Source organism: Punica granatum, chromosome 7, assembly GCF_007655135.1.
Source record: "Punica granatum isolate Tunisia-2019 chromosome 7, ASM765513v2, whole genome shotgun sequence".
Classification (NCBI taxonomy): domain Eukaryota; kingdom Viridiplantae; phylum Streptophyta; class Magnoliopsida; order Myrtales; family Lythraceae; genus Punica; species Punica granatum.
In genome coordinates this window covers 20,510,771-20,538,164 of record NC_045133.1, presented here as the reverse complement: position 1 = coordinate 20,538,164, position 27,394 = coordinate 20,510,771, and the positions used below count along the sequence as shown (strand labels likewise).

General features: G+C 37.8%; 3 protein-coding genes across 3 annotated transcripts; 1 reads left to right on the top strand and 2 right to left on the bottom strand.

The window, feature by feature from the left end:
• Positions 1-12,472: 12,472 nt before the first annotated feature.
• On the top strand, positions 12,473-15,513 carry LOC116214027 (altered inheritance of mitochondria protein 32-like). Its single transcript, XM_031549240.1, has 5 exons — positions 12,473-12,814; positions 13,191-13,276; positions 13,528-13,833; positions 13,923-14,006; positions 14,905-15,513. The coding sequence occupies exons 1-5, from the start codon at positions 12,566-12,568 to the stop codon at positions 15,242-15,244; spliced, it is 1,065 nt and encodes a 354-aa protein (XP_031405100.1). The 5' UTR covers positions 12,473-12,565; the 3' UTR covers positions 15,245-15,513.
• A 179-nt stretch (positions 15,514-15,692) lies between these two features.
• LOC116214026 (U-box domain-containing protein 6) lies at positions 15,693-18,083 on the bottom strand. Its single transcript, XM_031549239.1, has 2 exons — positions 17,326-18,083; positions 15,693-16,841 (listed from the first exon to the last, which is right to left on the bottom strand). The coding sequence occupies exons 1-2, from the start codon at positions 17,553-17,555 to the stop codon at positions 15,932-15,934; spliced, it is 1,140 nt and encodes a 379-aa protein (XP_031405099.1). The 5' UTR covers positions 17,556-18,083; the 3' UTR covers positions 15,693-15,931.
• Positions 18,084-20,363: 2,280 nt separating this feature from the next.
• Positions 20,364-22,898, bottom strand: LOC116215630 (pentatricopeptide repeat-containing protein At2g01510, mitochondrial-like). The gene has a single exon (XM_031551412.1). The coding sequence runs from the start codon at positions 22,689-22,691 to the stop codon at positions 20,892-20,894; it is 1,800 nt and encodes a 599-aa protein (XP_031407272.1). The 5' UTR covers positions 22,692-22,898; the 3' UTR covers positions 20,364-20,891.
• Between the last annotated feature and the right edge of the window lie 4,496 nt (positions 22,899-27,394).

The following is a 27,394-nucleotide window of genomic DNA, read 5'->3' as shown; positions in this document are numbered from 1 at the left end:
GTTTTTATTTTTTTTTATTTTTTTTCCCTTTTGATTTTTAGTAGGATTTTTTTCTTATCGATTTAGGTGGAACTATTTTTTGGGTTTTCTTTCCCGCTATGCAATACCTAGTACCGGGAAGGCCAAAGGGCCTCCGATTAATCTAGTTTCGAGTCGGGTCGATCAATAATAATAAAATTCTCTCAATAATAAATTTTCTCTAATCACCGAACTCGAGACAACACTTATAAGAAATAAGTATTGAACCACTTAAATTAGATTGATTATTTTTATTTTTAAACAGTATGAAAGGAATGAATTGTTGAGTTCTGACAATTAAAATGATTTCTCGAGATATGTGATATGTCTAAGTTTTACGTGCTAAATTTTTCTTTAAATAGGAGACTTGAAAGTTCATTTCATACTCTTTCTACTGATCTATGTAGTCTTTTTTATATATTATAATCTCTACGTGATACCGTTGACTCTTTTTATTTATCCACATATATATATATATTACAGATTTATTATGTTTTACTATATAGGTTATTTCATTTTCATAGAACTGTTATACGTATTTACTTTCTATCATCATGATTGCATATTTTTTCCGACTCTCATTCACATTAATATGTTCATTATGTACAATCGTTAGAGTATATAATTCTAGCGTCATTGGTCTAGTGATATTCATTCGTATATTGCCATATATGCACATAGTTTATTTTTGTGATGCAAAAATTGAAAACAAATTACTGTACAATGCGTGGATATCAATTAGTTTTCTCTAAAATTTTAATAAGATTCTCCAACAATTTAGATAACTTAAAATCTTGTTTACGTTTTCAATACACCAGCACAACGCACAACAATGCCCCTAAGTGCACTTATTAGAGAGTAAATAAAGTTTTATTTTCCTTAATAGGCAAAATAATTCGGGTTTTCACCAAAAAAAAAAGAGAGTAGGAAAAGGTCTTAAGATGACATGTTTGGGGTCTTCACGGGCCTATGAATAAACTTCCAAGAGTAGGAAAATGTTTCCCGTTGGCAACCTAAAATTTTAAAAAGTACATACATATAAATTTGTATATCTAGTATTTTCGATATGAAATTTCTATTGATTAACCTATACAAAAGTTGTGTGAAAACATATATATATATTTGAAATAATTGATCCGATCATAATGACAGGATCGTATATCTCGTCGGGTGGACATGATAACCCGCTACCTTGTTCAAGTCAGATTACTAATATAGCAGTTAAACAATGTGAAAACTTAGGGTTTGAAAATTTTAAAAAATAAAGCAGTCACGAGGGTACTCAACGTATTTTCTATATGAAATTTCTCGTGACTTTTCTAGACAAAAGTTAGGTGGAAAATATTTTTTTTTTGAAAATAATTGATTCGGCCATAACGATCGGATCGTTTATTCCGACGGGTTAATATGATAATCTGCTACATTATTTGAGTCGGATTTAAAATACTAAAAAATGGGTTAAAAACAAGACCAAATAGTTAATTTGTCTTGATGGGGACCAAATTACCTAATACTTTTTTTCTAGGATTCTATAATATATAAAGAAAAATAAATTTTAAAAATCAAAATTGAAGAAATTAAAAAACTGCGAGTGGGGAAGATGTTTATTTATTAACAATGATAAGATGATGTATTTGGAATATTCATGGGCCCGTGAAAAATAAACTCTCAAAAGTGAAAAAATGTTTCCCAGTGGAAACCTAAATAAAAAAATGCATATATCGAAATTTGTATATCTATTATTTTCGATATGAAATTTTTTCTGATTTATCCATACAAAATTTAGGTGAAAAAGTGCCCTTTTTTTCAGAAAATTAATCCGACCATAATGACAAGATCCTTTATCATAACAAATTAACTGAATAACCTGCTGTCTTGATTTGGTTGGATTTAAAATACTAACAAATGGGTCAAAAATGTGAAATTTTTTAAAAACAAAGCAGTCGTAAGAGTACTCAAAGTATTTTTGATAAGAAATTTCTTTTGACTTTTCTAGACAAAGTTGGCGAAAATACTTTTTAAAAATAATTGATACGATTATAATGACTAGATCATTTATTTTGACGGACACATCGGATATTCTACTACATTATTCATATTAGATTTATAATATAACAAACGGATTAAAAATGAAATTGAATTCCGACAGGTCAACGAAATTACCTAAAACCTTTTTAGATTGAATTTAATAATAAAAATGAAGAAAAAAATTAAAAAATTAAAAAGGAAGCTGCGAGTGGGGAAAGTATCCCCACTCTCTAGCGGATCCGATTTTAGGACCTGCTTTCACTTCCTTATATAAAATAATATCATGGTATTATCGTTTTGTTTCGTTAAGGCAATGCAGTTTGCCCCTAAACATTTGGGCTTTTTTTGCAGTATAAACCAAGCAAAAGTTATCCAATTTGCGGTGTCGAGCGAAGGTTTTTTTCCGTCGGTCAAGGAACCTAGAACTACCATAATGTTTTATTTACTGAACAATTCGCTAAAAAAAAAATTGAGCTCATTCAACTGTTATAGAGAAATGTTTTAATTTATTTAAAGATCTTTTCTTCAGATTTTTTCTATCATTTCAAATTATATGGACAAAATATTGTTATTAATTGAAGTTTTTGAAAAAATTTTAAAATCTTTCAAGAAATATATAATGTCTATTAAAAAATTGGGAAGTTTGTTTCATCTTTCACTATGATACTTAAATATAATAATTATGGTCGAGTAGTTGAAAAGTTACCACATCATGAGTTGAGGGTATTAAAAACATGTTAATGTTTCTTCTCCACCTTTCACTCCTCACGGAATTCGTGAGGGATGAAGCTAACCACACCTTGGACATTGTGGGATGGAGCACACCAAATCTTGAGCATTGTGGGGAGAAGGACGCTGGGCCAAAAGTTAAGAAAGCTTGGGTTGGGTGCTGTTAAGGGTGCAATTGGCCAAGAAGGATTGACACAATGTTCCGAGCATGTGAAAAGGCAAATAACCATGAGTTGAGAGTTTGTAAATGAAGATATCTTAGAAGCACTTTCGGCTTATATATATATAATAATAGATGCTCTCTTCCCACTATCGATAGCAAAGGATTTTCCGTCGAGGTTCGTGGGTGGTCGCCATTACTTTGGCATTAGTATGGCATTATTTCGTATGGCCATGTTTGACCGTCGGATAAAAGGTGGGATTGTATTTTAAATATCATTATCTTATGTTTAGAAAACAGTAGGATTGGGATTGGGTTTGGTATAAAGTAGGATAAAACATTAAGGAAATTAGCCCATTGAGGGGTGGGATAAAGGTAGATTGAAATTATGATATTTATTAAAGGACGAAATTGTCCTTAATTTGTCTCTGAATTTTCAAATCATGCCATTTTGAGGTTAGGGTTTTAGGGTAACTTGAGAAGGTGACGGTGGTGGCTCGACACTGGACACCACCACTTGGGCGAGGTCGCTAGGGCCATTACCACCCGAGATTTCGTGAAAGTTACAAAGAAGAGGGTAAGACCCAATGGAGGTCGACGGTGACTTATGGCGGCCATCACCGCCCAGGCAAGGTCTTCAGTGACCTCGTCTAGGTGTTGGTGCTTGGTGCCAGGCCGCCGCTGCAGCTCCTACCTCCATTTTGCGATTATGATATTTTTTATTTCTTTGGCTAATTAATTCTTATTTGTGATTAAATTTAGTTTTTAGAGTTTGTTTTTATGTTGTGGTCAAGAAAAACGTTTATTTTTATTTTTAAAAATTTAAAATATTTATTTCAAGGGATATGCTGGTCTTTTTTTTTAACACATATAGATATGTTAGTCATTTTGCCTCAATATCCTAATTCTAAACCTAAATATACTCCAAACACTTGAATAGAATTAAGTAATCCCATGGGATTTAAAATCTCATTTCATCCCATTCCCAACCTAATCCCTAACCAGACGATCAAACATAGCATATGGAAGTACTAAATTCTTTGATCAATTGTCCTTTGTTTTCTAGTCCATCCTTTCCCTCCCCTCAATGTCGGCCTCTCATCTACGACAACTCCGCCCCTTATGTCAGCGACAGCATCCCTACCCACCATGAATAGGATTGTGGTTTACAACCGATTTGATCTTACTGCCACATGCTCAAATCAATTTTTTGTGGCTTGCCTTTTTGTTTTTGATATGAACAGGTTCTGCTCCTCTATTGGTGGCCGCTATTTGAACTGATGGAGTGAGCTCTAGCTGCTTAACTACTTTAGATCCTTAGGTTTGATTATCGTGGGATTGGGTTGTTAGGGTTAGGTTGATTAAGATCGGTTTGACGGTCTCTGGTTTGATCCGATCAATGGAGGTTTAGTTACCTAGCTGCTCTAGTTCCTCATATTTGATTGTCTAGGAATTGTGATATGTGGTGCGATTTTGCGATCGGATACTGGCCCAATAGACACCTTGTCTGTTCTGCTATATCGTGGAAGTGAAACTTCGTCATGGATTTATGGACTGAAGTAAGGATCCCACTTTCGATTTTCGCTGGGGTCCGTGGTGAAATGCTACAGGATTAACAGTTTCAGGATGGCAACATTTAATTATACTTGTTTTATTCTGATATGATCTTTTCATATTATTTTTCTTTTGTAAACTATTCGGCAGATAAATTGTTATATTTTGTTCATGTAATATCCAGATGTATTCGTTTTTGTTGTGGATATATGAATAACCTTCATGACCGTTCAAGCAAAAAAAAAAAGTCACTTATGGTCACTTTTAATCATGAATTTCTCCATTAACAATAATCGAATGTGTGACATTTCTTAAGAAAATAAACACCAAAAACTAACTCATATATATATATATATATATATATCTATCTTGATAAGCAATTTTTACGGTGTGAAAGGAATGAATCCTTGAGTTCTGACTGAGATAAGCAAACAAGAAAATTTCATAAATTGACGGCCTTTCAGCCACAAAGGAGGAAATGTAAGGATATGATTTGATGGGCCGCAAAGAAGAAGGAAAAAGATAAAAGAAATATGTCGTAAGCACATGCGTCAGCAACTCCACAGCGGAATCCCGTCCATTCCTCACGGATATGCACGCGCTTCACCTGCCGAGTGTAATGTTGATTGTAGTTCCTTCTGACTACATTGATTCCATTTTCTTTTCTTCCGGAGATTTCACTTTTTATGCTATTCTTCATTATCCTACATTTATCGGTTATTAAGAGATGATTTAGATTTTGTGAAAAAAGAAAATTTGCTTTTTCCTAGAAGAGTCACTTTATTTATTGCCTGCGTCAACTATCATTCTTTTAAAACTTAATCATATTGGAAAAGTGTAAAAATTTATCATACAAGACTCGAAATATATAAGATGAAGTGAACATTATTATAATAAATTAATTATGCCATTAGCAAATCATATTGAATTGATATGATGGTTAAAGGGTGCGGCTTCTTTGAAAAAAATTTCAGGTTCGAGTCACTCCGAAAATCATGTAGGTGAATACTCTCTATTGGATCACCTGCACGGTCTGGGTCGGACTGATCTGTCTTGTGGGTTTACAGGGTGTTCACGTGGATCGTGAGATAAGTCGGGCAAAACTCGAACGCTCTCGTTACAAAAAAAAAGAAAGAAAATTGTGCCATCAGCTATAGGGGCTTTTAATCTCAATGATGATAATAAAGAACTTAACATAGCGTTTGGTAACCAAATTAAGTTCATTAATTTGATTTAGTTTGATTTGAGAAAATGAAAATAAAAGTAGTTATGAAAAGTATGTGAGAAAATTTGAAAAAGAAAATAAAAAAGTAATGATTGTATTGTTAAATTGAAAAAAAAAAGTGTTGAACTTGAGGAAATATGTTGAATAGTTAAGAGAATTTAGTATTAAAAAAATTAATTATCATAATAAATAAGAAAAGGTACGAGACATAATTTGAAATAATGATTGTGTTGTTAAATTGAGGGAAAAATTAAGTTAAGTTAAGTAAAGTTTATTTTTGTAAACATACAAACCAATTTTACGCGATATCTAATTTGCATCATACTGTATAGTTTTTCTGGTAAAAGCATCATACTATGTATTAGTTTATCTACAAGCCAAGTGACCGTCGACTAATCTCAATTAATCCGATGGCATACAATCGAAGTATACATACTAATGATAGACGGTACTACTATGGAATTTTATGCGATCAGCACATACGAAACTGTTTTTCAATATATGCCACCTTAAATAAATTTCAATGTCACTCTTTTCATGATTAAGCATACAAATGCTAAGCATAATTATCTATTTGTTTTCATATTATTACATGCGTCTACCAGACTAAAATCAGTTAATTAGACAATTTTAAGGGACTATTTTCCTCAATAGGATTTTTTTTCCCCTAAAATCAAATGGGAGCGTTTGATATGATCTAGCAAACTTTTACACTCAACCTTTTTCTCTTCCCTTATCCCTACCTATGGCAGGGGTTCCCCAGGCGCGTGTGCCAGACACCCTTCCAAAGAAAACGTTTCGGGCACGGAATTAGCAAATCCGGCCCGTCGTGTTAAACCAATAGATGATGTATAACGACAATTAAAAATTTGTTAACTAGACTCTCACGAAAAATCATTATTTTCTTAATCGTATAGGTTCTTACAACTTTCCGAAAAATATATGTTTTTTTTAATATATATGTTCTTAATCATATAAGTTGACCATTTGAAAAATATATGTTTTTTTAACATGGTCCTTATAACTCTATTAATATGTCGAAAAATCGAACTAGCATATTGTTCAACAAATCATTCTAATTTTATACAAGCACAATCTATATTAATATAACTGCCCTATATTTCAATATTTTGTTTCATTGTCTGTCTATTTCGTTTTCAAAACGCATTTTTAATTTATTCGGCATCATTTAATTCTCAAATGGCATAAAATAGTATAACATAATTTAGGGTGCGTTTGATTTTAGAATTATGATTTTGATTTTAACTCTACCCACTACACAACAAAAATATACGTTTCCCAAGTCGAATTTATAATACCATCTCATTTGTCATTTTCCACAATCAAAATCAAAATCAAAATCAAAGTTATTTTAACTCTGAAACCAAATACACTCTTACATATTTGGCTATTTGAATTATACGAAAGAACATTGATGGAGATTATGTTACATATAGTCAGATCTAACATATTTTAAAAAATAATTTTAAATATAACATCGTTAGAATTCATTGAGATATAAATTTATCATGAAAATAACCTGCATTAATGGGCTGCATTCTTTTCTAGTAAAAAACATACATTTGCATTTGGAATTTTATGCCTATCAGCAACTTGCAAGATAATTTGGTCCTTTTATTTATTCATTATTTATTTTTCTTGTTAAAATTTAAAATTATGGACATTACTCTCGCAATTCTAAGGCTTAACCTTTCGCTCCATTTTTCCTCCATTCAGACAAAGGTTCCCCCACCTTGAACAATTAATTCCCAAAAGTCGAACATATTTTTTCTCCTTACAGAAATTAATATTATTACCACTAACTCTATAACTTTGTACGGTAGCAGAGAAATTTGGAGAGAATGGTTTACACCCAATGTGGGTGTGCTTATGATTACATTGAGGAGATTTGTACATGTGTCAAAGGCAAAATCACATTCTTTCCTATTGTATAGATATTTGCCTTATATACAACAATCATAGATTTATTACTCTAATATGCCCCTCAATCTATTGGGGGTGCAATCACCGATAGATTGCTGCAATGAGAACAGAAAGTGCTGACATGAACATTTTTCATTAGGATGTCCGCTAGTTGTGATGATGTGGTACGTAACGAACAAGAAGATCTCCTCGAGTAACGCATTTCCTCACAAAATTATAATCCACTGCAATATGCTTACTCCGATCATGTTGCATGAGGTTGCCGGCAAGGTATGCCGCACTTATGTTTATCACAACAGGCAACTATTGGACTTGGGGAGTGAAGCCCGATGTCGGCGATTAGTTGCAACAGCCAAAGGGTCTCAGCTACAACATACGCAAGTGCGCGGTACTTAGCTTCAGTGGAGCTCTTCGAAACTGTTGACTGTTTCTTGGAGTGCCGACTTATCAAGTTTGGTCATGCAAAGACAGCATAGCAAATAGTGAATCGTCGACCATCTGGATAGTCAGCCCAATCTGCATCTACATAGGCTGTAATCTGAAGATCATTGGACCGACGTAACGTAAGGTCATGATTATAAGTGCTACATAAATATCGAAGGATGCATTTGGTAGCCTGCAAATGTACAGTGCGAGGAGCATACATAAACTGACTCACTAAATTAACAGCATAATAAATATCGGGGTTGGATAAGGGTAATGTATTGTAATGCCCCAACCAGACTCTTGTACTGAATAGGATCCTGTAATGGTTCCTCATTGGTTAGTGACAAATTAACACGAGTAGGAAGAGGAGCCTTGACGGGGCTATAATTACTAAGACCGAAATGCTGAGGCACATTAGAGATGTATTTTTGCCGAGATAAGAAGTGTGAGTTGGATTTTCTGGTGGCTTGAATCCCGAGAAAAAAATGCAGTGGACCAATGAAGGGGAGCTACTAGTGACAATGATATCATCGACATAAAGAAGAGTAATATAATGTGAGGGCCACGGTGATAGATGAATAATTAAGTGTCGACCTAACGAGAGGTGAAATTGTTCGATGATAGAAATGAAGAAAACCGGGTAAACCAGGCTCTAAGAGCCTATTTAAGATCATAACGGGACCGATGAAGTCGACACACATGATTAGGAAAGTGAGTATGTTTGAAACCTAGTGGTTGAAGCATATAAGCCTTCTCCCGAAGATGACCATGAAAAAAGGCATTTTTAACATCCACTAGATGCGACCCGAGTTTGGCTCTAAGCACCTATACCCTTTATAGTTGGGAGCATATCCAAGAAACATGCAGGATTTTGATCGTGGTTCTAATTTATGACACGTATATGGGGTAAGGTTAGGAAAACTAGAACAACCAAACACACTCAAGATTGAGTAATCTGGGTTTGATCAGCGTAGTTTTTCAAAAGGACTTTTTCCATTTAGAATTGATGTTGGAAGACGATTTATTAAGTAAACGGCTGTAAATGCGGCATTGACTGAAAGCTTTTGAGGAAGATTACTTTGTAGAAGTACTGTACGAGCAGTTTCAATTACCTGATGGTGTTTTCATTCGGCAACTCCGTTTTGTTTGCGGGGTACGTGAGAGATTATTCGGTGATCTTACATCGCCACGTAACATGAGCAAGAACCAATTAAATTGCAATATCTAAATAATAAGTGTTAATTACTCGATTAATTACGGTAAGTTTTTTTAATCGAAGCAATCTTATTAGTTTTTTCTCACCACATCATTATGAGGTATGACCATTTAAAATTTTCTCGGGGTTATGAGGACAAGACATGCGCAATGATATCCCCGATCTTGAAATACTTTTCCAAAAGAGGAATTGTTAAATTCCATTTCACCATTGCATTGGAAAAAATTGATTTTATTTCCCAAAGTATTTTCCACATTACTTTTGAAGGCACATAATATTTGGAAAGTATGGGATTTGCAATGCACAGGAAACAACCAAGAGTATCGGGAGAAATCATCGACAAAGATGACATAGTATCGAAATCCCATATTCGAGGAAACAGGAGATTGCCATAAATCCGCATGTATCAATTCTAATGGAAACTTCGATTTGTGTATAACATTATTAAAGGGGAGTCGATGAGACTTTTCCAAAGCACATGAAACACAAAAATCTTTTGAAATTGAAAAAGACGGAATCAAATCCCTAGACTTTAGTAACTCAATAGTGCGTGGTTAAGTATGTCCTAGCTTGCGATGCTAGAGTGGAGCTTGGAGACTGTTGCACGACCATGGCTCTAGGATGGGTGATCGGAAGGGGATAGAGGTGACTGTTAGAACGACAGTGAAGTAGAGTCCTTCCCATAGTATTGTCCTTGATAAATGCACCAGGATTAGTAAAAGTCACGGACCAATTGTTTTCCAAGCACAATCTATGAATAGAGATTAAGTTGCATGCAAGGGAAGGAACATGAAACGCACTATTTAATTTCATACATGAGTTTGAGCTAGGAATTGTCCCAGAACCCATATTTTTAATTGGCAAAGAAGACCCATCACCAAGTATGACCTTTGCAGAACCGAAATACAGGGAACGATTATGTAAAATACCTTCCGAGGAGACCATGTGCGAGGGAGCTCCAGAGTCCATGTACGTTTCCGATGGACTGTCACCCAGGGACATCGCAGCAAGGGATTTTGGAATTTCCTGCGAATTGGAATAGCTATAGAGCTGGATACATCGAATAACAGAATGCCCAGGAGAATTGCAAAGCTGACACATAATGGGAGGAGGTCCTGATCCTAGAAGTCCATCGCTAACCAAAGGAGAGTGTGTGTTCCTACCTGAGTTATGAGCTGGATTAGGGAATAAAATTTACCACCACCACGACCTTTACCGTTATTGTGATACTGTTGATTCTCGGAGTAGCTGCCACCCCAGCCCTAAACCATTTTGCTGGTTGCCGCCGCCCCCTCGACCGGAGCGTCCACCGCGGGATGTGTTCCAGCCGCTGCCACCACCACGGCCACTCTTTCTGCCTTTGTTGTTGGTACGACCGCCACAAGCAGGATGATAACCCGAGGTAGCAAGGGTCTGGAAGGCAGGAGGCAAAGCCACTGAGCTGTCGGACGTAAATGGTTTCAGACAGAGGTTCTTGAGACGGTCTCCTTCTTCACGTATCAGTTTGGTCCGCAGTTGCTCGAAAGTAATCGGATCACGTCCATTTCGTGATATTTGTAACAAAAGAGTCATATAGTGAGACCCAATGAGGTACATGCAATCAAGTCATTAGGAGACAAGGGAGAACCAGCAGCCTTCAACTGATCAGAATATACCTCTATCTTTATCATTTGACATATATGGGGACTAATTTGATTTATAATTCTACGATTTTGATGTATTTAGAAAATTTTAATTAATGCAATTGGTCAAGTTATTTAAGTTCCTTCTTTAATATCTTTCTTGATCATTATTAATAAATTGACGTTAAAAGTTCGTCCCTAACCACTAATCATCAATTGTAGTAATTGTAAACCAGGAGGTCAAAAGTTGCTCCTACATTCTTTCTTGGTAAATTAGTTGATAATTTAATATATACAATGTAAAATGACAATTTAAATAAGAAACTAAAATTTATATATATGTTACACGAATAAGCACATCTTTAGAATTTATCAAGGGATTTTCTTCTCACTCTCTCTTTTTTTTTCAGTTCTTACTATAGCATCCCAATTTTAATTGAATAAAAAAATAACTTTCACATTTTTCTAATAGATGATTTTGTCAATCAGTATATACAAAATTATTCTCTACTATCTACGAAAAACATACTTTCAAGAGTATTTTCTGATTTTAATATTTGTATACATATCATTTGCTAAGTTTTTATTTATTTATTTTTATTGTAATTCATAAATTTTAAATTGAATATAAAATCTAATAGATAAAATACTTTGACATCTAATCAAAAGCTGCTTCGAAATATAATGTTATTTGAAAATGAAAATATATGTTTTTGATGTTTATATGTAATACATAAAATTTATTTATTTATTTAGGTGATAGCTAATTTTTCTTTTAAAATTTTGCAAAATATCATATTAAATTACACAATATTGCATGCGATTATTTTATTAGTTATATTAAATGTGGGAGATATATACTCCATCAACATGTCAACTTGACCGGGTAAGGGACCAATTAGAAATCTATGCCCCTTATCTAAAAATCTAGGTGGGCGTAATTATGTCGTCTTGGATTTTATGGGTTAAAACCAATCTACGTTAAGGATGAAATCCTTAACAAAATCAAAGGACTAGTTGGATCACTTTCATTTTTCACCTCCGAGTTTAGGCTCAGGACGCCTGTGATCTGATGTAATTACTATTTTCATATATATGCCATATTGTGACGATGACTTGTGTTGAGCATTTAATAGGACTATATCACGTAAACCAAATGTCAACAATCTGAACGTGACTCGAGACTAGATGCCACACATCACCGATTCACCGATGATCGACCTAGCGAGCAAGAGTTCTAATCAAGAAGCTGTTCTTAGTCATGAATTTCGAGCAAAAATCGTATCCAATTAAATAAAGCTCTAATTATTATTTTCTCGATCTGTGAGGCAATTGCATCAACTATTACGTGTAAACACTTGACATATCGATTGTGAGTTTAAACATCTTATTGATTTTTCGTCACGACACGGACTCAGTAGTAATGGAATGGGCAACAGCCCGACTAAAATCGCATGTGGCAATTCCCGATCTAACTTTTCCCGCAAGTCCGTGGCGCGTGCGTCTACGCTCCAATCGAGATTATTTCATCTTCCCCTTCTGACCGCATTTGCCCATTTCTCTATCGTCTCGTCTCGTCTCGTCTCTTCTGCTTCTGCTTCCACAAAACCCTTCTCTTCCGTTCTGCTTGGGAACTCGCTCCCATGGCCTCTAAGGAGAATGGCGCTCCGATCTCCGCCGCCGAGGAAGAGGCGGCGAAGTTCGGTTTCCAGCGGCCGGAGATGTACTCCACCAACCTCGCGAACACTGTCGACGCCTACGACCGCCACGTTTTCCTCTGCTACAAGTGCCCCGAGGCCTGGCTCCCTCGCGTGGAGGACTCCGACGCGGATCCGCTCCCCAAGGTGCTCTCCGCCGCCGTCAAAGCTCGGAAGAATGACATCACTGTGAAGGTCAGCTGAATCAGCTCGAGCTCTTGATTTGTTAGTTGTAACGTTGTGGATGGATTGGTAAGGGTGGAAGTTGAGCTTCGTGTCGGTTTCTGATTAGAGCTGGTGAAAGTCAAAGTGACAAGTGAAAAATGGAAAGATGAAGCAGGGAGATTCATATATGCTTGACTTATACTGGAAGTTAATAAAAGTAATGTGTATGGATTAGAGCTAAATAGAGAAGAAATTTGCGATACTGAATATGCTAAGTACTCGCGAGAATCTTTCTTCAGTGGTTGGAGTTTATCCATGAGGATATCTGATCTTTGAACTGGAATGAGCTCGGCTTGATATCGTAATACTAAATGAGCCGTTCTGATTTTGTTCTGTGGTTTGATAGACAAAACTGACGATATGCGGTGGATGCGATGGGACCAACTGCTCAGACGGAGATGTGTTGATTTTCCCTGACATGATCAAATACAAGTACCTACAGTTTGCTCTGGATCTTCAATCATTGTAGTCCTCGTGCTGTGCGAATCATCAATGAGTGCATATACACGTTTTTCAGCCCTTATTTTTGGTCTCCCTTTGATTTTAATAATATCTTCAGCACCATGACTTTATGAAAATGATGAATTGGACTGAGCTGTGCACGATTGGTGAAGTTTCACTTGGGTGGAAGTATAATGATTCCTGTGTTCTGACTACATGCCAACTATTATTTTTGATTGAAGGGGTTTGACAGAGTCAACTGTGGATGAATTTGTTGATGATGTCCTTGTGAATGGGAAGCCATGGTCGTCCGGTGTGCAGGAGGCTGTAACTGGTTCCCATGTATTTGTGTGCGCTCATGGTAGTAGAGACAAGAGGTGTGGTGTTTGTGGCCCAGCTCTTATTGAAAAATTTGAGGAGGAGATAGAGCTGCGTGGGATAAAGGATCAGGTGTTTGTTAGCCCATGCTCTCACATCGGCGGCCACAAGTATGCTGGGAACTTGATCATATATAGTCCCGATTCAGAGGGAAAGATAGCTGGCCACTGGTAAGAAATGCTCATCAGTTAATTATGCAGGGGAGATCCTACACTTTGTACAGCTTGTAGTTCTTACTTGGGTTGATTCCTTGTTGCAGGTATGGTTATGTTACTCCTGATGATGTGCCGGAAGTGCTTGATCAGCATATTAGCAAGGGACAAGTGATCGAACGACTCTGGAGGTTCGTCCTTTTTTGCTTTATGAATCTTGCTTTTCTGCATGCGTATGATACCAGCAAGATATTTAGAATTTCTTGTTATTCCTCGTGTGATCATTCACTTGATACAACGACCATGATGAAGAAATGAATTTTGTTTTAGAAAATATGATGCAGTATCACACAATTGTTTAATATTTCCTTGATATTTTCCACTTTAAATTATTTTACTGCAAGAAAAGTTTTTTGAGGGCTCTGGGCAATAATTTTTGGTTACTCAATGAAAAGAATATCCCCTGTTTATGTCCTATGTGTCGAAATTTTGGAGAGTGCATACACTGAATCAGTTAATTCCTATGTTTATATGTCTACTTGTCTCGTGTTTTATTTTGACCAAACTCCTAAGTAGAATATGAGATGATCGGCCAGGGTATTAGAAATACAGGCGCATTAGAAAATGAGGTTCAATTCATTGAAATGCATCTCTGGTTATTCAACTCAAAGCTGCTGTAAATTGAAATAGATTTGCACAAGAAAACATGGCATGGCTTCAAATATTTTTCTACTAAAGCGCAGGGAAAAATAAAATAAAAAAGAAAGTGATTGACAAAATAGGTCCTTTCTGATGGAGTCCATCTAATCTATTCTTCTAAGATGTTATGGTATTGGCTGAGTTGTCAGTATGAACCAGCTGGAGGTTTGTCTCTTTGATGATTAATTCATGCATTTACTTTTAGTAGTACGATACTTGGTTTGTGATCTTAACGACATTCTATTTCATTGTTTTTTCTTTTTATTTGTAATCATTACAATAAAAGACAAAGTGGTTCTGTTCTGACTTACAAGATGTCACCAGATTCGACTTTAATGTTAGTCTCTTTCTCTCTCTATATATATCTAAATCAATGGTGATGAACTACAGGGGGCAAATGGGAGCTTCACCAGTGGAAGGTGAGAAGACAAATGAGAAGCATCGGAAGGAAAAGAAGCACAAGAAGCGCCACCAGGAAACCCCTATTGAGGATAAGAAGGAAGCTCCTGCTTCTGGGTGTTGCCAAGGCGCCAATGGCTTATCGTGTTGCAAAGACGGGAACTTTGAGGACAAGGAGGTAGCCTCTGAACCGAAAGGAAAGAAAGGCCTCTGCAACCTGTCATGCTGGGTTGGGAAATGGGAGCAACGTGAACTCCTCACAGCCGCTGCTGTTGTTGGAGCCGTTGCAACCGTGGCCGTCGCATATAGCTTCTATAAGAGGTCTCATTGAAGATAGTAATTGCTTGTTTGCGTCCAACAGTCTGTTTTTGGGAGGGTTTGATGCCCCATAAGGTTTACTTGTTAAAGGTGCTTTAAGAATAAGATTCTGAACCCGGGCTTCTTCCTGAGGAGACTGACTCGCTTAAGTCGTGTTAGCTTGCGCATGGCTATCTAGTCTAGTAAAAGAAAAATTCATACTTCTGTCCACTTTTATTACGGACAGCACTACAGTCGGACGTTAAGAATTCTATCAAGTTGCATTTCCACATTATTCACTTACATCTAATTCTCATTGCCATCTGATGATGTCTTGGTTCAGGTTATCTGTCCACTGGTTTCAAAGTTTTGGATGTTCCTCGACTTTACAGACGTAATTGTTCGATATATGTCTTGCTACCTTGACAAGCAATAATTTTGCGAAATTAGCGTCTACTTGAATCAAAACTCTTGGAATCAAGTCAAATAATCAAGAAGTGTCTCTACCCCTTAAATGGATTTTCTGCGTTCCACAACAATCAAATGAATCGTGCTGATGAATGAATCTTTCATCCTAAAGCAATCCAAAATCACAAAACGATCACCCATATGTACAAGAAATCAAGAACTAGGAAGTGAACACTGAACCCCACCAGCAACAATCGGGGAATGTCATTTTTACCCCGATAGTTTAGATCTCAATTTGGTCTCTTTAGTTTGATCAGCTGCCTCTTCTGGACCGAATCGAGAGTCTGCCTGAAAGCATGTGGGCAAAGCGGAGACGAGAGCCGGCAGGTGATGCCGCCGGCCGGTCGTGCCCCAGCTTCGCCACCATCTCCTCCACCAGTCTCAGCGTCGCCGCCACCACTACCTCCCCATCCGTGTCTATCTCCCTCATGATCTCCTCCACTAACTCCATCTTCGAACAGCACTTCTTGTTCGGCCTCCTCTTCCCCGCCGCCCCGCCGCCACATTCCAATTGGTGGTCCCTCACCCTCTCCCTCAGCAGCAGCAGCAGCCTCTGAGCGATATCCTTGGCTCTTGGTTTCCCGTCCACGCTCAGCTGCAGCAGGCCCGGCAAAGCCCCCTCCTGGAGGATGCACTCCCGGCACCCCTCTTGGTGGCTGCCCTGGCAGGCCAGCAGAAGGACAGCGGCCGCGTGCTCCTTAGCCTGTGGCGTCCCTTCCTCCACGACCTCAACCAGCGCTTGGATCCCGCCGCTTGCTGTGGCTGTTTCGATCACAGCCTCGGCTGAGGATGCTGCAACAGCCTCCAGCAGCACCACGGCTTTTTCCACCGCCTCCAATGACTTCTCACTGGCGATTATGAACTCAACAAGGGAAGAAACTCCTCCGTGGGCGACAATGAGGGGGATCGTTTGCTCTACCTTAGTGAGGCTGTGGAGAGTAGAGATGGTGTCGAGATGGGATTGCTCACTGTGACCGGTATCTCCAATGATCGCAATTAGGATCCCTACAGTCTCGGAAGATGCGATCGCTGGACGGTTTGCCAAGCAAGAGGAGAGGATCATCATCGCTGCCACTGAGAGCTCGACTGCCACCTCGCTCTGGCTTTGCAAGAGATCCAGCAGCACCGGTACTGCTCCATACTTCACAATCCTAACTTTGTTCCTGTAAAAGATGAGGACTTGTAGAGTTCAACTGCAAAACTTTGATGAATCGAACATCGAAACGAAGCCGGTTTGGTTCGGTTAAAACACAAAACTGCGTGGAAATCCGACTACAGAGAAGCAAGAGCACAGCATTCGACGGGCATTTGGTTTCAAACAAGAGTAAGATGAAAGGAAATGTAACGTAAAGGGGATCCCTTTTGAGTTCTAATTTAGTACTTTGATCATTGTGGGGGCGGCTCGGTATCAAGTGGAACATGGGAATGGAAATCCCGAAGAAAGGAATAGGCAAAAGAAAGAAGCTGAACAGCAAGATTCGCAACTCGGTTCAAACGAAAAGGCCGCTTTTTTAACCCGTCCTAAAGAAAGTTAAGGCTGATGGATATATGTGATCATTAGGATTACAAGTTCGATTAATTCAAAGGTATGGTTCCTTCCTTGTCCCGTCCACACGAATAGGATATGTGAGTTTGTATGTTCTGTACCTTTCACTGCCGAATGCAAGAGCAAGCAGGGCAAAGAGCGCTGCTTCAATGGCCTCCTCGCACCCGCCATGAGTACGAAGAATCGAGATCAAAGGTCCGATCGCTCCTCTCTCAGCCAACTCATGCCTCTGCTTCCTGTTGAGCTCCCTGATCCTAATGGCCGCCTCGACCTGAGCTTCTCTGTCCCCATTATTCATCAGAGCTTCAACCACAAACTCCAAATCCTCCATCAGTGATCAACTCGAAACCTCGATCCCCGACCGACCTTGATCCTGTGCTTTCTGCCTCTCTTTCTAGTCCTGTCCTAGAGGAGAGGGACTGATAAATGGGTGCTGGTGGGGGGAATCCATTGTTTTGAGTGAGAAGCAAACTGCAATGTGTCGTGATCAGCTTTTTGGGTGGAAAGACTGAGAATCAAACCCAAAACAAAAATCTTTTACTTTCCCTTTCGGGAAGCTAACTCCAGACGATAGTTCTATTTGTGAGTTTTTTCTGGTCACATTTCTCAAGCCATAGATGGGTCCTCTCGTTTTCTTTCTGTCCTCCTGTGATCTTGCTACTTGATTAACAGAAACAGGCCGAACTAATGTCGTATTAAATATCACGCGACATCCGGAAAAGAAAGAAACAAAGAACGAAAGAAAGAAAGAAAGAAAAAGATATCTTCCGACACAAAAAATTCTACAACAGATGTGTGATAGTTTGGATATTTTTATGCTCCTAGGTTCAACGCACAAATTTGAAATCGATACTCCGTGTTATTCAGGTAATTCTTTAGGCTCCATTTGTTTAACGTAAATGTAGACTGATGTCGGCGATAGACTGTAGCGGTAAACCTTCTTCTGTAACGGAAGTATCCTTCTATGCCATACATGTTCATTCAAAATTATATGAGCGAAACTCGAAATACATAATACCGGAAGATCACAAAGAATGTAAAATGTTATTGGAGGGATAAGATTTTAAAGGGACAGATTCAAGGATAGTAAAGGTGTCGACTGCGATATTTGCTTGTATTACTGTCAAATCACACTTAGATGATTTTAAGCTGGAATGCAACAACTGTTTGCCCCCCCCCCCCCCCCCCCCCCCCCCCCCCAATCGAATCAGAGTTGCCAATTTTTGGCAAAGTGTAACAATAATAAATTAAAAAAGTATAAATCAATTTGTTCCTCCCTAGTTAGGTCTTGACCATTTGCTGTCCAAAGTTGAATCTCCAAAGTTTCATGCAACCGAATGAGAGCCAAACCAATTGAATGCTCCTCCTTGGGAGTCGAGACACAAATCTCTGCTCGAGGCTCGATCTTCGGAGATCAGATAACGTCTAAAATATGCAACCAATACATTTTATCATATCCACTTAGATAGCATGTAAGAGGATCAGAACGAGGGACTAAATATTCGGTGAATACGATTCATAGCGGGTGAATAATAATTCACCGAAACGTCTGTATAAGTGGAATCTTTGGGACCAGTGTGAGATTGAGATTAGCTTTTCACTTTTGTGTATTTTAATTTGAAATTACTTAGCAAGTTAAATAAGTAATACCCACTTAATATTTGCTCGGAATAACAAGGGTGATCGGAAATCGTGCCAAATGAGAAAAGAAAAAGTGGTGATGCCAAAGATCGTATTCATGCATTGGGACCACTGAATCCTACTTTTAGTATATGTTAAGGAATCAATTCATTACTATTTTATTTTCTCATGTTTTCTGTCTCTCTTATTTTATTTAATTTTATTATTAATCATATCTCCATCTTTTGAACGTTATTGTTGCTGTGGTGCGGCGGCTTGTGCTTGAAGGGACATCCATCTCATCATCATCATCTTCTTCTTGTGATCATCAGCTCATCCTCTGTTATTTGTTGAATGGATTTGTTGTTTGCTGACCTCTGATCTCTTCTATCTCCTCACCTCTTAAGTTACCATTGCACGTTTGGTACGATGAGATAAAATAAGAGTCCAAAGAAAATCATCATATAACCGCACTGTATAAGATGATTTCATTCCATTCGCATTATGTTCCATCTTATTGTAAATGACATCAGAGAGAAATTATTAGGGTCTGTGTCCAAGTATGCATGTAACTTGTATCCTTCCGGGGGACTTGTTCCTAGATTTTGGGGTTAGACCCTAATTTGTTGAGACATGAAATGGAACTCTATCCGAAAATTGTATTATACCATAGTTGCGTACCGTTTTGCACTTATAATTTATTTTTTTTCGTCTTTAAAACAATAATTACAACAAATAAAATTAAACTGCATCCCGCATATTCTTACAAATTTGATATCGAATAAGCTAAACGTCATTCACCCAAAAGAATAGCTAAATGTCCACATAAACAAATCACGTCTCATCAATTAAATCTGAAGTCTCATCTTATCCATAAAACTGAACGATGGCGGAGAGATGAGAACATAAAAGCGGTTGGTGGCTCGGCAGAGGAAGAGGAAGAGGAAGAGAAGAAAATTGATATAGAGTTTCTCTCCTTTCATTTTTGTTACGATTATAATTTTAGTAACTTTAATCTTTGGTTTATGGGATATAAAAATACTGTGAAACAAACTAAAATGTCAAGGCCCTATTGTTTAGCTCTGTTGTGGCAACTATTTAAAGATCTTGAGGGGATTCCTAATATCGAAAAAGGATTTGTGGATCGATTGGAGAACCCTTCCCAGTCTTTGAAGGGAATCCTTATAGCCGGAAGTAGGTTTATGTCGAGGATCCAAAGAGCTTAAGTACAAGATTGAAGCAGATCCGTTGGGTGTTTTGATCTTTTATATTTTACTTGTGGTTAGTTTAGAAGGTTCCATCTATAGTACTAATTACTGAACCAAAAATGCTTCTACAAACTAACAAGTAATCCCATCACCGACAGTCCAAAGGTTCAAATTTTTGTAATATTTTAAACCATTCATGCCCTTATATTATAATTTTTTTGAGCATTTTTCGTTTTAACTTTTGAGTAATAAATAAATCCTTATTACTACCAAGAAAACAAAAAAGTTCCCATTAATGATTCCAATTCCAGTTCTGATTCAAGGTACCCTGCATAGTGAAATCAAAATGATTTTTTTATCGATTCCTTGCATTGTTACCCGAAACCTACCATAATTTTAATTGTCTCTACCGAGAACCTACCCTATGTTCCTACATATTTCAGACTTACCTGGTACCTATGCACACTCTAGAGATCATGCACAACTCTCAGCACGCATAAAAATCATTTAGAACTTCATAATCCTATTACGCAAACCTGGAAAATAACAGTGATAGAATCACTGATAGATCAAGGCCAGCTTAACAGAAAGGAAAACTCATCATCCATCATGCTCTTCTTTCGAAACAATGAACAAATGGCTCTTCAGAGCTTCTACGGTCGGTCGTGATAAGCAATGTTAGCAACGGTCCTGTTCCGCACCTGGTATCTTCTGAAGCCTCTTCATCTGTGCCTAGTTAGTTCACAGGTCATGCACGAACTGATTCCGCTAGAATATTGTGGCCTAATACTGAGAACGGAAAAATATTAGCCAGTTTCTGCAGCCTTGACAGGCTTCCTTCACCAGTAATCCCTGCAAGAGCACTCGCCGCCCTTGAAATGATGAAATCGGTGCATATCCCTCACAATAATCGTCCGTTCCTCGATCTTCGAGATCAGTTTAATTGCATTGTGGCAATCACCACATATTCTTAGGTTCTTTGTGACCCGAATTGTGGTCCCTGGACGAGTACTTATGAGCCCGAAGGCGACTGCGAGCTTCTCGCTGTGAAACAGGAGGGCCTCCTCCTTTGCCTCTTCTTCGATATCATGAAGTACGAAATCTGTGGAGGGAATGTGGCCTAATCGCTTCATTGCAACCCCGAGCTCCTCTAGCTTAGAGTAGATCTCATCCGAGCGCGGGTTTGACCTGTCTCCGACCCCAAACTTGTGTACTGCACTATTAAACTCGACTAGGCTGAAGCCTGGAGTTTTATTCGCACCTCTTCCGATCATCATTTTCCTTATCTTTTCGACCTCATGCCACCGAGATTTTGCAGCATAGATGTTGGACAGCAAGACGTGATATCCGCCATGAAAGGGGTCGAGCTCAAAAACCCGGTCTGCAATCTTCTCAGCCAAGTCCAGGTCCCCATGGATTCGGCATGCCCCAAGTAGAGATCCCCACACACCCACATCGGGCTTTAAGGGCATCTCCTCAATCAACCTCTGAGCCTCAGAGAGCCTCCCCGAACGGCCCAAAAGGTCGACCATACATGCATAATTGTTCAATCTTGGCTCGAGCCCAAACTCCTTGGTCATCATCTCAAAGTACATCTTCCCTTCGTCTAGTAACCCGGCGTGGCTACAAGCAGAGAGTACACAAGTGAAAGTCACATGATTCGGCCGCCACCCTAAACCAACCATCTTGTCAAAGAGACCAAGCGCTTCCCTTACGTCCCCATGGGTCCCGTAGCTTGCGATCATTGAGCTCCAACAGACCACATCCTTCCCCTCCGATTCATCAAACTTCCTTCGCGCCGAAGCAAGGTTCCCGCACTTTGTGTACGTATCAATCAACGCAGTGGTGACCAGAATATCGTGCTCGAACCCCGTCCTGATCGCATGACCATGAAACCACTCCCCCTTCCTCAGGGCCCCGAGATTGCCACATGCGAGCAATCCGCTCAGTAGACCCACCCGGTTAGGGCTGACCCCCGATTCGCGCATCATATCGAAGAACTCCAAAGTCTCACCATTGTAACCACTGTGGGCATACCCTGAAATCATCGAAGTCCAAGAAACCAAGTCTCTGACGGGCATTTCATCGAACACGAGGCGGGCGGTCTCCACTTCTCCGCACTTCGCGTACATATCGACGAGAGCGGCATTCACGAACAGATCACTTCCACACCCGAAGCAGACCGAGTGCTGATGGACCAATTTCCCGATTCTCAGCTCACACAACGCAGCACAAGAATTAAGTGCAAAGGGGAATGTGTACTTGTCGGGCAAAAGGCCCTTCCGGGTCACCATCGTCGAGTACAGCCTGAGCGAATCTCCATGATTGCCGGTCTTGGAGTATGCCCTGATGAGGATGTTGCAGATGAAGCTACTCGGGTTCGGCGAAGAGTCGAAGACCCGCCGGGCAGCGTCGATTTCGTCGAACGAAATGTACAGGCTCGAGATTTTCTTGGAGAGCGCGGCATGAGCCTGGAGGCCATGGCGGAGGAGCTTCGCATGGACCTTCCTGAGAGCGGGAAGGGCAATGGCGGGATCTTGTAGGATGGAAGAGAGGAGGAGGGGAATCTCGTCAGTGGGGTGGCTTGTCGTTCTTGATCTGATGCGGGAAGGTGTACGATGTCTTAGGAGGTGTTTCATTCAAGAGATTGTTTCCTCGGACATATGTTTAGATCGACTGATTAGTTGGAACAAGAAAAAACATTTACGTCTGAAATGATATATCAGTATCATTTGTGAGTAGGCCATGTCTCGAATCTCATCTAGTTCCGATGAATGAATCGATATCTCTAACAAGACGTGAGGCTTTCCTGTAGGGGCCGACCTCCGATGAAGGTCGATGGCTCGTCTAGCATGGCAAGTAGACTCGTGCTTCTTATCCATTCGTATTTGATGAAGTACGCCTTAGAATGCCCTGATCGACTTGTTCATGTGAGCAGGCTATCGTTCGGGCATCATTCTTTTCCTACTCCAGTAACTTGAGTCGGCGTGATTCAACTGTTGTCTTTCCGAGTTCGAAGTTGGTTAACCGTGATCTTGATAAGGAGTATGGATCTTCAGTTCGACTTAGAAAGGTCTGTGGTACGAGGTCCGACCATTCACCAATAAACTGAAAATCATGCTAATACCTTATGCTTTCTCCCAGTTTTTCTTTTTCTTTGCTGGATTATGCTTTCTCCAATTGAGATAACTAGTCTTAAAGCTCGCGCATTGTGTTGGCGTTAGCAGTTGTTTGGATTTGTAACAATCTACTGGAACACAATTTTGATTGTTGTATGAGAGAAGATGGTTTTCAAAAAATTATACACAATTGAAATTAATGAAATAATTGTGAAAGTTCATGTCTATACTAAATAACAGAGACTCGAAGAGTCAGTTGATGAGAATGCCTGAAAATCCTATTTGGAAGGCTTTCATGGATTGAATCGAGGGCTCTCGTTCACGTGAGGCTAATCAATTTCTTTTCACATAAAATAAGACATATAGTGAATAAAAAATTAATTATTTCAACGATTTGAGGAATTAGTTAAGAAATATATTTTACGATCTACTCAATCATGTAATATTAGCAAAAAGAAAAAAAAACATGTAATAAACATCTAATATAAATAGAATATATTGAAATTTAAATATGTATAATAAGTCTACTCAATCATGTAATATTAGCAAAAAGAAAAAAAACATGTAATAAGCATCTAATATAAATAGAATATATTGAAATTTAAATATATATAATAAGTCTATCACATAATTATAGAGTAGAACAATTGTTTTACTCAATGTATGCCGAGAAAGTCAAGAATTAATGAAATGGAAATTTGCTCTTATTAAAAGATTATAAAAGAAATTATATTTGAGTATTTCAAATTTTCTTTCAAAGATTTTTAATATTGAACTTATTTTTGTGCAAATTGTGCTCAACATATTCATATTATTAGCGTTTTTGTTCTTCTCATATTTCCATGAATTGAAACACTCATGTTGAATTTAAAGGGCCAAATTAATTCATTTTCTTTTACAATTATTAAATCATTATTTGTTATTTATATATTTATTATTGTGGGTTATTATATTAAAAAAAGGTCAGTGAAGAGATAATTAATCAGGAGTTAAAGAAATAGTCTAAATTCAATGTGACAAGCTCTCATTAAACAATGGTCGGGAATTAAAATTAATTACCTATAATAATAGATAGATTGGCTTAATTGGCTTAACTATAACTATATACATTCAAATTGGCTTGATGATGATGATGAGTCGGTGAATAAAAAGCTTCCATTTAGAACTTTTGGACAAATGCCACACAATGGTGAATACCAACAATTATATATTATATATATAGACACTACACGACTCAGATCAATAAATGTATGGGTAAATTACAAAAACACTATACAGCTGATCATCTATATTTATACGGGTAAATTGCACAAAAGTATTTTTAAAAAATTTTCACAAAAGGGCGCAATTAATTTTCGTTTCAAATCTAGTATGTGACTTTTCCTATTTATTTTTTCTAAAATCCATCAATAATAATGACCTTTTGAAATCTACCCACCCACTCTACTCTCTCCCCTCCCCCTCTGCCATGATTAACATTTTTTCCCCCTTGGACATCAAATTAAAGTATTTGAGGTGTCTATGGAAAATTCTTAGGAGGTTACGATATATAGTTTCGAAACAAGCAAAAGTTCAACAGATAAATAAACAATATAAAAAACTATGGCGAAAATTAAATTTTATCACAATGATAAAAATTTCAAATCACGATATCAATCAAACCGTTCAATGGAGTTGAATGTCATAAAATCCTATTGCTTTCCATATTGTGTATGAAGTCTAAACATATCAAAAGGCGAAAGCCGCCTATCAGTGAATCGTTGTTAACGACTAAACCTAGACTTTTCCCTCTATAGCATGATATAAATGATAAACATTATTACTAGGTCTCTGAAATTCGTATGTGATATACTTAGACCGTCCTACATTATCAAATCAGGATTTTTTATGGTCAGCCCACCCCGACAGCTGCTTTGCCTTCCAACATCGGAGCCCGGGGTGAACATGTAATTCGAGTCGATGAGCATGTCTCCTTCCATTACACCTAGTACCTATGGTGAGAAAATAATTTCTCAAATCCTGGAGGCATTTTTCTCTTTACCTGAAGCATTCGGGGCCTTGACTGCAGATTCCGTCTTATACACAAAGGATGCAGCGTAAAGCATACAAGAAACCTCAGCATAAAGCATATATCGATTGTGGACTCTAAATATCATGATTCAAAATTTCTACGGCTATCTTTGTGATAAAATCCAATTTTCACCCCAGTTTTGTATGTTCTTTATTTATTTATCTATTGGGCTTTTGCTCATTGATTTTCTAGACTATAATATCACGTATGAATTCTCCATAGACATCTTAAACAAGTTAATAAGAAGTCTGAACAAAAGGAATGAATTTCTAGAAATTAGTCGTGACAGTGGGGATAGAGCATAGAGTGGATACTGGATAGGCATATTTCAAAATGTGAGTAGATTTTAGGTGTTTTTAGGAAAAACAAAATATAGGTATAGAAGTCACATTATAGATTTGATGAAACAAAAAATCACCTATTTGTATAGAAAATTTTGTAAAAAACGTGATAGATTTGAAAAACACATAAAACTCCGTGCTTTGTAGGCGATGAAGTAGCACCAAAACTTCTCTTTGTTTTGTACATAAGAAATCTGAATCGAGGTTACTCGACAGCTATTTTTTTTAAGTGGCTTTTTCCCCCCTGGAGATCATCCATTCTTATTAAATTTGTGTAGTTGAGTTTGAAAAATTACAAGAAATTAATTATGGGGAACTATAGTAAATGAAATTTTTAGAAAAGATCTAAAATAGTAGTTATGATATTGATTTACATAATAACAGTTGCACGCTCTTTTGTTGGTTGGTCAGGACTAGCTAATTTATGTGAAAGAATCATTACATCAGTTATAAAATTTTGTATCAATTTTTTTGGGTAAATTATGTTCATTGAAAACGGGAAACATACATATGTTTTACAATTTATTTGTATCAGTCCTTTTTCTTATTCTTTGTTTGTTTTCATTCGATAGTAATTTTTTTATCTGTTACAAGGGAGTTTCATAAGTCTAATACAATAAAACATAAACCTTAATAGCTAATAAAAGATTACGGGTAGTCCCATTGAATATCAAACCTGTAATCTCTTGGTTACCAAGCGAGAGTAAGGATGGAAATATATTTACTTTAGGAGGCAAATCCACCCCCTGTATTTTTATATTCTTTAAGATTTTGCCCGATAATTAGAAATTAAATAATAATTTTACTTCCGGTAAAAAAATATCTATGGCATACCAATTCATTATTTTCATCCCCGCTAGAAGAAAATCTTGGCTCCATTCTTAGACAAGAGCATATGTCACTGCGCTACATCTCTTTAATTTTATAGCGCTTTATTTTACTTGATTTTACCTTTTCATTCTTTTATCCACTATTCTATCAGATAATATTCAAGTTTTAGTCCTTAACTTTGTCGTTTTTCAATTTTTCCCCAATTTTCTTCTTCTTCTATGCTTTTTTCCTTCTCAAATATGTACTTGGCTATTGTGAATTACATTTGCCTCAGTCCCATTGTTTAGTTTCGCATAAAAATAATATCACCATGACAGTTTTCTTAAAAAAAAATTCAATAACATAAATTTTAAAAAAAAAAGAAAGAAGAAGAAGAAATTAAGATGACGGAGAGGGAACGGAGCAATAAGGATGTAATGGTGGATGCCGCCGACCACCTTTCATTTTTGTCCCTATTTGTTTTCATGAAGAGAAAATAGGAACAAATAAGTTAGGGTTTTAATAGTTCGATACAATGGGGCCTAAAGTCGACATCATCGCCCTGGGCAGTGCTGTTTAGAGCTCAATCCCAGCCAAAGTAGCTCGTTCGAAGCAATAACCAACCAACACACTCAACGCTAGCAGCATTGGTCCACACGAGGTCGTCCGGAGCTCAATCGAGGTAGTGTTGGCCACTGTGCAACCCAACAATAGGAGGATAGTTTTGAGAATAAATTGGAGTGACCGGGCTCGTTACGTGTCACATTGCCCCAACCGAGGCCATTGGCGACTTTGGGTCAGTGGTGATTGACTGTTCCTTAACCCCTCTATTTACGCGAGGGCAACAAAATATAAATTCCTAGACAACCTCTCCCACGGGATTGGTGTATGAAATTAGATGATAAAATTCTAGAACATATAGTGGGGACTGGAATTAATGGCCAATATATCTATCCACCGACTGCTGCATCTTTCAAAATCGTCTCCCTCACAAGCTTAAA

Bases quoted from the DNA above. Each gene is read 5' to 3' on its own strand.
- LOC116214027 (XM_031549240.1), top strand. From the start codon at position 12,566: ATGGCCTCTAAGGAGAATGGCGCTCCGATCTCCGCCGCCGAGGAAGAG. The intron at 13,277-13,527 runs GTACCTACAGTT...TTTTGATTGAAG, and splicing joins CCTGACATGATCAAATACAA to GGGTTTGACAGAGTCAACTG. The intron at 14,007-14,904 runs GTTCGTCCTTTT...GATGAACTACAG, and splicing joins GTGATCGAACGACTCTGGAG to GGGGCAAATGGGAGCTTCAC.
- LOC116214026 (XM_031549239.1), bottom strand. From the start codon at position 17,555: ATGGAGGATTTGGAGTTTGTGGTTGAAGCTCTGATGAATAATGGGGAC. The intron at 16,842-17,325 runs GTACAGAACATA...CATCTTTTACAG, and splicing joins CTTGCATTCGGCAGTGAAAG to GAACAAAGTTAGGATTGTGA.
- LOC116215630 (XM_031551412.1), bottom strand. From the start codon at position 22,691: ATGAAACACCTCCTAAGACATCGTACACCTTCCCGCATCAGATCAAGA.